Consider the following 12,500-nt stretch of genomic DNA (forward strand, 5'->3'; position numbering starts at 1 on the left):
TTCCCACTTCAGTTGTTTTTTTTTATAAAAAAAAGAATGAAAGAAAAACAAGACAAAAAAAATCTGTAGCATAGTGGGAGAGAAAACCACAAATAGCCGAGCGCACCAGAAATGTGTTGGCCTCTGACTTTGCCTTCACACTGATCTTGAGTGGCATAGTATATTGTAAGAGGTTTTATGGCTGTATGTAATTCACTCCTTCACTAATGCGTACAGATATGGTGGTGTGTGTGCATTGAAAGTGGGCCACTTCAGCCTAAAAAGAACTCACAAGTAATCAGTATCACAATCCGTTTTATTTTAAGTCCACGATACAAGGAATTCCACTCTTGGTAGATTCTTGGCACCAGAAACCCGACATATAAGCATTATAGTTCATGTACTACTTCAGTCTTCCATGAAACATACCAAAAACAACTCCCACTCATTAGCACCAGCCTCCTTATAGCTTATTATTATGTATTTAATGTACTCTCTAATGTAGTTTAAGTGTGTGATATGAAATATAGGAAATTCATTCAGACTTTGGGCCTTTTGTGTCTTCCTTGTTAGGGCTTCCGCACACCGGCTCCGACAAAGTGCTGAGCACTGCTCAGCTAAAATTCGATTCCATTGTTTTCAATAGAACCACGCACACTGGCGCCGATGTCGGATAGCAATTAGAGACAAGTTCTATTTTGTCTGCGCCGCCCGTTGACTATCAATGCAATGTTCGGGTGAAATTGGGTTTGGAGGTCCGAATTATGTCGGAAGAGAAAGTGCGCCGCAGTGCTGTCGGAGCCTATGTGCGGCCGGCCTAAGGCCCCTGTAGAAAGGGAGCTGTGGTTATGGCACTGGACTGTTTATACCCCTTCACAGCTTATTTCAGATAAAGCTCACAGCCTTTTGCTTCTAATGGCGTCTCTACACCAGCCTGATGGTTGGTTATTGTCACGCGTTGGGGGGCAGTTGGGACAGAGTTGCCTCGGTGCGTCTGGGGGAGTTGGAGGACGTTGGTGGTCGTGGGTCTCCGTCCGTACTTTGAGCATGTTCAGTTGGGTTGAGGAGAGTGTTGGTGGGAGCAAACTGTAGTGGTGTCAACAATGATCGATTCGGCGATCCGAATCGATCCGGGGCATGGACGATCCAGATCCAGATCCGGCAAGTTCCAGAATCAATCCGGCAATTTTTTTACGTTTCAATTACTTCCATGGATATTTCGGGAGCAAATTAATGTTAAATTAAATAAAAACACTTCAAAACATTGCAAGACTGATACAGACTGATACAGAAAACAGCCAATAAATTGTTGCTCAGTATCTGACTACTTGTATTTCCTCATCATGGCTGAACATTTGCTTTGCGTTCAGTAGAAATTTAATGCATTGCAATGCATTGTAGAATTGAATCGAATCGGATTGGATCTAATAGAATCGAATCGAATCGGATCTACTACCTCCCGAATCGTGATCGGATCGGATCGTGAGGGCAGTGCCGATCCACACCACTAGCAAACTGTGTCCGATGAAGACCGATAGGAGCAGACAGACAACTGACTAGTCGTAGTTGGAAGGTCTGGTCGGATCGGATAGATGTGCAAGCGACTTAAAGGAGAATTCCGGCCAGTTTGGATTAATATCCCATCTTGGGTGGACCGAGGGAAAGGGATGAAAGGCAAAACCGCGAGAAATGTTCATGCCTGCTGCGCAAAGTTGTTCAATTGCGCTGTTTTCGGTTAAAACCTGACCCTTCGGGCACGTATTTGACCTGTTTTAAAGCTCCTAGCGTGCATTAAAACCCTTTTGAACGCTTTGGCCGTGGTGTGTGGGTCCATACAAGTCGATCTAGTGGTTCACATTTCCATTAGGTAGCATAGGTACGATACAACAGGAGTTTTCAAAAGTGGCGCACCTACCTCTTTCAGCTTCCGCCTTCCAACTACGTCCGCAAAATGGTTCGCCAAAGTGATACTTCATAGTAATCCATTTTATTTTTGTCCACCAAAGACGAGCCACAAGAAACATATTCACATGTTTTCATGTCCTGAGTTGTTATTGTCGCGCAGATTCACTTCTCTGTCATCATGTCGCAGTTTAGTGACGTCACGGTGTCACATGACTCCTGGAAGGAATAATTCTTTATCTGTAACAAATATTCTGGTTCGAAAAAGATAACCATGGCCACCAAACTCTTCAATTGAACTACCCCAACGGAGGATCCATCTCAAAATATCAAACAGTATATTACGACAGCGCCTCTCTTTCTCGCTTATGTATAATAACTTGGATGAGCGAATGGCGTTCCTTCCAGGAGTCATGTGACACCATGACGTCACTAAACTGCGTTCAGTGACAGAGAAGTGAATCTGCGCGACAATAACAACTCAGGACATGAAAACATGTGAATATGTTTCTTGTGGCTCGTCTTTGGTGGACAAAAATAAAATGGATTACTATGAAGTATCACTTTGGCGAACCATTTTGCGGACGTAGTTGGAAGGCGGAAGCTGAAAGAGGTAGGTGCGCCACTTTTGAAAACTCCTGTTGTATCGTACCTATGCTACCTAATGGAAATGTGAACCACTAGATCGACTTGTATGGACCCACACACCACGGCCAAAGCGTTCAAAATGGTTTTAATGCACGCTAGGAGCTTTAAAACAGGTCAAATACGTGCCCGAAGGGCCAGGTTTTAACCGAAAACAGCGCAATTGAACAACTTTGCGCAGCAGGCATGAAAATTTCTCGCGGTTTTGCCTTTCATCCCTTTCCCTCGGTCCACCCAAGATGGGATATTAATCCAAACTGGCCGGAATTCTCCTTTAAGACGTGTACTGAATTGCATGCCCCTCAGGGAAAGCCCTTTGGGGCGCCATTAAGGGCTGCCCCCTTGCACAGGTGACGCATAAATGCAATTTTGTTGTGTGCACTTGTATGCTGTGGAGTGCTGTGTCACAATGACAATGGGAGCTGGAGTTTCCCATTTGGGCTTTCACTTCACTTCACTTTCTTTTTTTCCTCACTGACTTTCTCTTATCTGTCTATGCCTCTTTCTTTAATATACTTGCTCTCTCTCTACACATCTTCTTCTTCCATCTCTTCCATCCTCTTTCTCTTCCTTTCTCTCTCTCTCTCTCTCTCTCTCTCTCTCTCTCTCTCTCTCTCTCTCTCTCTCTCTCTCTCTCTCTCTCTCTCTCTCTCTCTCTCTCTCTCTCTCTCTACGTATTTTGCCTCCCTTTTTCATTCTAATGCTTTCCCTCTTTGCTCTTCAACTGCTCAAGATTGACTTGGGTGACTTAAGTCACACATTACGTTGACATTAAGTTGGATGGATTTGTATGGCCCTTGTCTTCCTTTTGCAGTGGTACCCTACTTCCTTGTCTCTACCGCTGGGTCATTTCACGTGAAATCAGACACATTTGGGACCCGACCGACACAGATTTCAATCATACTTGGTGTGCCTGTTTAGTAGCGAGGTAGCACCCCAGAACTGCATTTGTGTGAATCTGACACCAATATTAAGGGAGAAACAGACTAGCAAAGGTTTACATATGAGGGTAGGACACGACATTCAGCCTTGATTATATCAGTCAGTGTAAGTCACAAAAAGATGTCTGTGGTGTTGTTTGAAAGCTCTTTTCTGTCTCTACAAATTACACAAACAGCATGGAATACAACAGCCTTCAGAATATGAATTATGATACGTTGAAAATTTTAAAATTGAATATCAAAAAACGTATATTTTTAAATGGCCGGTTTCTTGTCTAAACATAGCCTGTAAGGTCATAAACAACACCTGAAAATGGGGTGTTTGGTTCTTTATTAATTTCAGAGATAACGGGACATAAAGGTTGAAATGAGTTGTAATAAAATAGTAATTGAGTAGTGTCAGGGACCGGGCTAGACTGGCCATCTGGCATCACAGGCATATTCCCGGTGGGCCCTGCACCCTCGTCGGTCCCTATTCCATGTACTCAAAAACTACACAGCTTCTGCCCATTGTCAATGGACACAGTGGAAGCTAGACCATTTTCAGCATTCAGAGAAGGCAGGGTTGAAAGAATAAGCTCAGTAAAAGTTTTTTTTAAATGTTCAAGCATCAAAGGGTATGTTGTAGCTGTATATGATGTCAAGTAGTGGCTAGCACGTGTTGAGGAATGTATGCCAAGCACTCGAGAGGTGAAACTGAACTTCCTGCATTCTCATGGACCATCTCCATCCTTCACATATTCCGATGGACATGCTGTCATGTGATATTACTATTGTATTACCATGTTATTACTAGGTGAACTGTATGATGCCATATTTATAAGTCCCATTATCTCTGAAATGAATAAAGAACCAAACACCAGCATTTCAGGTGTTGTTCATGACACTGCATGCTATGTTTAGACTAGGAACTGGTATTTTTGATATTCAATTTAAAAATTTTCAATGTATCATAATTCATATTCTGAGGGTTGCTGTATTCCATGCGGTTTGTGTAATTTGTAGAGCCAGAAAAGAGCTTTCAAATAACACCACAGACATCTTTTTGTGACTTACACTGACTGATATAATCAAGGCTGAATGTATAGTGTCCTACCCTCACATGTAAACCTTTCCTAGTCTGTTTCTCCCTTAATATTGGTGTCAGATTCACACAAATGCAGTTCTGGGGTGCTACCTTGCTACTAAACAGGCACACCAAGTATGATTGAAATCTGTGTCGGTCGGGTCCCAAAGTGTCTGATTTCACGTGAAATGACCCCGCTCTCCATAATTGAAGACTCAAACATGTCGCAATGTGATGTTTGTTTGTCTTTCTTTATTTTCTTAACACGGCTGGTGTAATGAGTTAACTGAGCAAATCAGTTTTCTCTGTGTGCCTCTACCCATCAGGCAGGCTGATTACAACTTATTAGTCGATTATTTTCTCCATAAGTCGCAGGGCCATAATCATCCTCTTTCACCTGCTTTGTACTGCCTTAACCGTGAATGAATGACTGCTCTGCTCTGAAGTCTATTTTCCACTTCTGCCTGTGTGTGTGCGAGTGCGAGTGCGAGTGCGTGTGCGTGTGCGAGTGTGTGTGCATGTGCGTGCGTGCGCGCACGTGTGTATACACACATCTATGTGTGTCAGGGAGCTTTTTTCCTGCTTTCCCCAACACTGCTCTGGATTAAACACTTGCTAACTGGTCCTTAGAGATTTGGACTTGCTATTCTCCTGGCCTATTATTTGCTCTGCCTGTCTTGTCTGGTGTCTCTACACCTCTGTCTCTGTTTCTATCCTTTTTTTTGTTTCCCTCTCCTTTATTGTCATCTACCACTCTTTCTTTCTTCCTTTCTTTCTTGTGTTGTGGCTGAAACCGTAAATCCCCCTCTTGTTTATTTTTGCCACCCCTACTTTACACACACACACACACACACACACACACATGCTCACGCACGCACGCACGCACGCACGCACGCACGCACGCACGCACGCACGCACGCACGCACGCACGCACACACACACACACACACACACACACCCTCCTCCTCCTCCTCCTCCTCCTCCTCATTTTATTGATATTGGGGTAGAGGAGCCTCTAGACTGGGTTTGTTGCTGAAAAAAGATGGACTTACTTGTTTCCCTTTGTGTGGAAATCTTTTGCGAGGCCTTTCTCTTCTCTCTCGCTGCACTTGTTTGACTGACAAGGCTTATTGGACGACAACAGGCGTAACGCTGTCCCTTTGTCCGGGGACAATCCTCCCGCAAATTCGGAGCCGTGCGCATTCTTCTGGGGCCCCGCCTCTATTGGGGGGGCCCCCCTTGCCTCACTCACAAGAGACTGAACTGAAAGAGCAGCTCTCTCCCTCTCTCTCTCTCTCTCTCTCTCTCTCTCTCTCTCTCTCTCTCTCTCTCTCTCTCTCTCTCTCTCTCTTAGTTGCTCGCTCGCTCTCTCTCGCTTGCTTGCTCTGTCTCTCTTAGTTGCTCGCTCGCTCGCTCGCTCTCTCTCTCTCTCTCTCTCTCTCTCTCTCTCTCTCTCTCTCTCTCTCTCTCTTTTCCTGGCTCTTCCACTCTCTTTCATTCTTGCTCACTCATTCATTCTCCTCTCATTCCCTCCCCAATTTTCTCTCTCTGTTCTTTCTGTCCTTTCTGGGCGCTCTGTGAAATGAACACTTCAGCAGGCCGGAAACATTTAATCTGCCCCTCCTTTTGAAAGGGAATTAATTGAAACTTGTCCACTCGCCTCCCGCTTTTCTCTTTTTCCTCTTTCTGCCTTTCTCCCTTTTCTTCTATCGTTTCTTTTCTTTTTTTCAGCCCCTTTCACTGTTTTGTGTGTGTGTGTGTGTGTGTGTGTGTGTGTGTGTGTGTGTGTGTGTGTGTGTGTGTGTGTGTGTGTGTGTGTGTGTGTGTGTGTGTGTGTGTGTGTGTGTGTGTGTGTGTGTGTGTGTGTGTGTGTGTGTTGGAGGGTTACCCCTTTTTTCTTCTCTTCTAATCAGTTTCTCAAATCCACCCCCCCCCTTTTTTTTGTGGTATAAGGCCTGGTAATGTGGCTCAAGGTTTTTTCGGGTGAGACGGGGGTATTTGACAGGGGCCAGAACAAGCACTTTAAAAAGAAGCTTTACACTCACTTCATGCCACTCGACCAACGCAAGAACCCCTCGTTCGTCTCCTTGAAACCTCAATGGCCTCTTTCAAGATTTTTCTTTTTTTGTGCATCAACAACAACAACAAAAAAACAGAAGGAACCAGTGCCATCGACGACTGCTACGCGTGTTAAATAGGCGTGTGCCAATCCCAATAGGCAGCGGGCAATGGACCCTCAGCAGATTGAATAAACATGCTTGATTCAGGGTTTGGCATGTGTTGTATTTAGCCGAGTGGAAGGCGGTACCTGTAATTTTGAGGTGGCTTGCAGAAACCTCTAATGGCCTGCTCAATCATAATGGTTTTGGAGGAGGGGAGGGGGCAATGTGACACTTTGGAAGGGGTGGCCCTATTATGCTGGGAAGTGTAGGGAGGAAAGGGTTTCATAGTGTGGGGAGGGGTCTCTAGCATACAACAAAATGCAACGACTCGGACACCCCACACCGGACATAGATCACCATAATAATCCCCACATACACACTCCAATCCCAACCATCCGCCCCTCCTCAACCATGCACGCCCGAGGGCACGCACGTTGCATGCACGCACACACGCACGCACGCACACTGAATCCCACAGAACACCGCCCTCTAACTCCTCAACAGTATTATTGTGGCGCACTCCATATTACATTGAGCTAATAAAAGTAGAAAAACACAGCCAGCGATAAACACTCCAAAAGGAGGAAATGGAGCCGTGGCCAAACAAGTGTTGCTCTTTGGGAACCCTGAGAGCTGTTTCCTCTGCTGTGGTGTTGGGGTGTTGTTGGGGTGTTGGAGGGGTGGGTATTGGTTTGTAACTGGGGGACTGGGACGGTTGGGTGTGTGTGTGTGTGTGTGTGTGTGTGTGTGTGCGTGTGCGTGTGCGTGTGCGTGTGCGTGTGCGTGTGCGTGCGCGTGCGCGTGCGCGTGCGCGTGTGTGTGTGTGTGTGCGTGTGTGTGTTGTGGGGGCGCCAACATTATGCTAAGCCTTCAGCGCTAGTTTTTTTTTCTTTCCTATGTTGCCATAGCAGCGCTGCCCCTTGCAGGGTGGTGACCTCCGATGATTACAGTACAAAGCTTATTGGGTCTCGAAAACCCGCCTTTGAAGATGAAAAGTCTTTGATGGTTTATATTTATGCAAATCTCTTAGATATGATTTATCCCAACTGAGATTGAATGGTGAGATGATTAAAATTCTCCTCCCCATTTAAAAAAGTATAATACACCTTACCAATAAAGGAGAATTTGGTGAGCTAAAACAAGTATGTGTGTGGTATATTTTTGTCTTTTTTTTTGTAAGTGTCGACTTACCTGAGATGTTTTTGATCCCCTGTCTCCTGTGTTCAAAATGGAAAGAGAAAGACGGAGAGAGGGATAGAGAGGAAATGCAATGGGGACAGAGAATTACACATATCTATTTTGAGAGTTCCCTCTTTTTCTTTTTCTTTCTCTGTCTTTTTCTCTCTATTTCCCCCCATTCCCCTCTCTCTTCTATTCTTTTTTTTTCCCTCGCCTGGCTTTAAAAAGGAAATATGTGACAGAGGGAGCTTTTGTGTGTTTCCAGATGATAGATTTTGGGAATTTGGGCTACCCCACTGGCAGGCCGGGCAGACCTAGCTGTGAACTGGTCTGTTGGAAAAAATTGGAATGCTTTGGTCTTCAAAGGGCCAAACTTCATTTGAAAGCCTTCTTAGGTGAGCCTCCAATAGAGGAAGAGGAGGGTGGTGGTGCTGGTGGTGGTGCTGTGTGTGTGTGTGTGTGCACGCGTGTGTGCGTTTGTGCCTCTGTGTGTGAGCGTGTGCGTGTGCGTGTGCGTGCGTGTGTGTGTGTGTGTGTGTGTTAGGGACGGGGGGGTATGAAAGTGCGGGAGAAGTGTCATATCACACTCTAGATTGTCACACATCTCGGCGAGTTCGCTTTTCCCCTTTCGTCTACACCAGGAAGGCGAAGAGGAAGAGGAGGAGGGGAGGAGGAAGTCGTAGAGGACTGGAGAAAAAAAATCAAATAATGAAAAAATAAAAGCCTTGGAACGCTGTGGTGAAATACCTCTGAAAAAGCAGCCTTGAGCCTTGTAGCTTTGTCTTTATGTCTTTATTCCCCTTAACCTGTATGCTCATTCGTTTGTGCTCTCTCTGCCGTTTGTGCCGTGTCTGTCTCTGCCTCCACCCCCCTATCTTTATCTCTCTCTCTCTCTCTCTCTCGCTCTCTCTCTCTGTCTCTCTCTCACTCACACACACACACACACACACACACACACACACACACACACACACACACACACACACACACACACACACACACACACACACACACACACACACACACACACACACATCCCCTCTGTCACAAACACACGCACCTTTTAGTGCTGTGCTCCGAAAGACAGGCCGGCTATCCAGAGGGGGTTCTGTAAAGCAGCAGACTCCATGGGCAGGGCTGGCAGGAAGAGGGTGCAAGTACAGGCGAAGAGAAGAGGGAAATCTCCACCGCCAAGACCTGACTAACACCCACTCACACTTCTCCCTTTCTCTCTCTTAACATCTCTCTCTCTCTTAACATCTCTCTCTCTCTTAACATATCTCTCTCTCTTAACATCTCCCTCTCTTAACATCTCTCTCTCTTAACATCACTCTCTCTCTTAACATCTCTCTCTATCTCTCTGCCTTTCTCTCCTTCTCTCTCCTTTTTCTCTTTCTGCCGTTCTCTTTATCTCCTCTTCTTTCCACATATAGTCTCTAGGAACTGTGTTATTTGAACTTCCAGCTGTGTCATGGTCTCGCCCGTTTCACACGAAGTCACTCTGACATGCAGTGATGGGCTGGGTGGCGTACAGCAGGCTATAATATTTCTCTTGTTTCCTCCACCTCGTGAATGTGTTAAGGAAGCACAAACAGTGCTTGTGACAGTGGGCGTAATTAATGGCATAAATAATAATGACAGGGCCCTTTTCTTCTTTACCCCCCTCTCCTCTCCTCTCCTCTCCTCTCCTCTCCTCTCCTCTCCTTTCTTCTCTCCTCTCCTCTCCTCCTTCTGTTTTCCAGTTTGTTGACAGATTTCAGCATCACTTGAAAGGCCGGTCGCTGGCGGAGCCCATTCGGTTGGTCACCTTTGTGGAAACTGCTGTGGGTCTGCTAAATTTTAAGGTAAAGTAACTGCCTGTCTGGCTGCTAATCTGAGCGGGAGAAGAAAAAGAAAAATGCCAACGTAGGGGGAAAAAACCCAGCTGCACCCGTAACCTGCTCCATGTAGATTAAAAGAGATGTTCGGAGACGGGTGTCAGCGGCTGCTTTCCTGATTTCAAACAACAGTACCAATCAAAGTTTTTTGTGCGTTTCTTTTTTAAGTGTGTGTGTGTCTGTGTGTGTGTCTGTGTGTGCGTGCGTGCGCGTGCGTGCGTGCGTGTATGTTACTGTGTGTTTGTGTACGTGTGTGTTAGCATGTGCATGTTCTTTACACTCTTTTCAGAAGTCATTTCCAGCCTGACTCTCTGTTTTAATTAGTCTCCAGTTAGAATTTCTCTGTGATTTGCCCCTCTTATGCATAGAGGGGAGGGAGGGCATGATGTTGAATGGGATCTCACAGAGCAAAGAGGATGTCCTCTCTTTTGCTTTTTTATTATATCCCCCTATTTTATTTTATTTTATTAAAGTTTTTTGGTGTTTTCTGTGTTTGTTTTATTTTTGTTTGTTTGTTTCCCTCTTCTTGTCTTCGCTGGAAGTTACTGTCGTGCTGGCGAGGGCCTGGTCCACAGAGCAGCGACAGGAAAATATATTGCTGTGCCACAGCGAGAAGTGAAATTAATTTGGAACCCTACAAAAAGCTTCAGACAAAGTCCATCTGTTCCACGCCTGACACCACTGCACATCACATTCCAAACCCCTCTCTCTCTCTCTCCTCTCTCACTCTGTCACTCTGTCCCTCTCTTCCTCTCTCTCACTCTCTTTTCCCCTCTTTTACTTTTATTGTCTGTCCCCCTCCCTTTTCCTCTCTTCCTCTGTTTTTCTCAGTTTCTTTTCCTCTCTCTTTTTGTCTCTCTCTTCCTCTCTCTATCTCCCTCCCTCCCTGCCCCGTCTTTTTTTGTCCCTCCCTCTGTCCCGCCAGTCATCACCACCAGATTCCGCGGCCTTGGACAGGGTTTAGGGAATGATGGATTTATGATTCGTGGTGCAGACGTGGTGGGACAAAGCTACTTTGGGTCATTAAATGTAGGTGGATAACTATGCATTTGTGCGACTCAGTGATCATGGAAGACAAGACATCCACAGAAAGTGGCATATTTTTTGTGTGCGTGAGTGCGTGCATTCATTTGTGTGGTTTGAGACTGGGAAGGTAGAACAGAAGCGAGCAGGACAGCAGTATTAGGCAGTAATGGTTGAAATATGAGCTGTCTGACTGGGTGAGTTGAATGACTGCCAGGCAGCCTGCTTTCTCCAACTGCCACTGTGCACACTCAGGCACACACACGCACGCACGCACGCACGCACGCACACACATACTCACACACACGCACACACACACATACACACACGCACACACGCACACACTCACTCACCCAGCATGTTGTCTGCTGTGTGTGTTCTCCCAGGATGTGTGTGCGGAGGTTCGGGAGCTCGGCCCCAAGGCTGGGCTGCATCACGACGGCGTGGTCTTCGGGTCCGACGACTTCTGTGCCAGCATAGGTTCGCTCTCTATCTCTTTTGTACTCTACTCCTTTTTGTATTAGGCCAAACATGTCATGGGGATAGTTATTAAGTATCTGTTTGTTATGATCTATTTTGTTTTGTTTTGCTGTTTGCTGTTAACAATTTACTGTTTCGGCTACTGTGCTGTAAAGTGCTGGTATTTCTGCATTACTGTCTCCCTCACTGTTGTATGCATGTACTGTATGTAAGTGCGAGGATCTGCTTAGCTAAAAAGGTGTTGGCATATAGCACATCGTTTAAGTACTGTAAATAGAAATGGCTGTAATCTTGTTGTCTGTGAATGGCATGAGTCAGCCATGGATAACGTTAGACTGTGTGGTAAAAGCAGTAGACCTTAATGGTTTTCTGCTGCAGGTCATATTTGTCAGACTGTCATCATGACAAGTCGTGGTATCAACACGCTAGTGCATTCTGTGTGTTGGTGCAATGTATTTTGTTGTTAAGTCGTGGAGGGCAACACAGCAGAAAAGCAATTTTGTCACGTGACCAGGCTCGTGCAAATTTAAGTTATTTTCCTGAGGTCGCAATAAATTTCTGTTGCTAAACCAGAGAATGCTTAGCTGTGCCCTGAGCAAAAACCACCTCTAACCCTAACCTGTCAGCAAAGCAGGGGTGAGGAACCTTATTCATTTGAAGGGCCACTTCAAATTCCTCCAAGGGCTGTAAAAGTCCTCCAAGGGCCGTACTATGAAGACAAACCAGCCACCTTTACAACAGACCCCACCTTTTCTAGGTCCCCTGAAATGTAACTTAGTTGTGTTGCAAATGTACATAATAAAGACTCCTTTACAAAACATGACATATTTCATGTGAAGCTGCATTACAATTACAATAAAATGGCCTCAAGGGCCGTAAACCGCGCTCGCGACATAGGTTCCCCACGTTTTGAAACAAGCAATGAAAACGGCAAAATTGTGCCCAGACCAAAACCACCCCTAATCCTAAGCTGTCACAGAGCACAAATCGTGGTGCCAAACCGTGGTGGACACATGCAGTCAGGGGTGTAGTGGGCGCGGTACGCGGGGGTACGCAGTCCACCCACTTCTCCTGAAGTGAGATTTAAAGAAACTTCTGCCCATGTTTAAATACAAAAATGAATCAATGACCACATAACAGTATTGCAGGTGATTGAGCAAACAGATGAAAACGGAGAAGCAATGACGGTAGATTAAGGACAGTTGGGAGGTTTGACATGATACATTTCCTAATTATTAAAAAAAAA

General features: G+C 45.5%; 1 protein-coding gene across 1 annotated transcript in view; it reads left to right on the forward strand.

Moving 5' to 3' along the window:
- Nucleotides 1–12,500, forward strand: part of clybl (citrate lyase beta like) — a 134,117-nt gene that overhangs the window by 103,540 nt on the left and 18,077 nt on the right. Inside the window, exons 4-5 of the mRNA XM_063214550.1 lie at nt 9,617–9,718; nt 11,161–11,254. Coding sequence (XP_063070620.1) covers nt 9,617–9,718; nt 11,161–11,254 — 196 coding nt within the window. The remainder of the gene's footprint in view (nt 1–9,616; nt 9,719–11,160; nt 11,255–12,500) is intronic.

Source organism: Engraulis encrasicolus, chromosome 13 (assembly GCF_034702125.1).
Source record: "Engraulis encrasicolus isolate BLACKSEA-1 chromosome 13, IST_EnEncr_1.0, whole genome shotgun sequence".
NCBI lineage: Eukaryota > Metazoa > Chordata > Actinopteri > Clupeiformes > Engraulidae > Engraulis > Engraulis encrasicolus.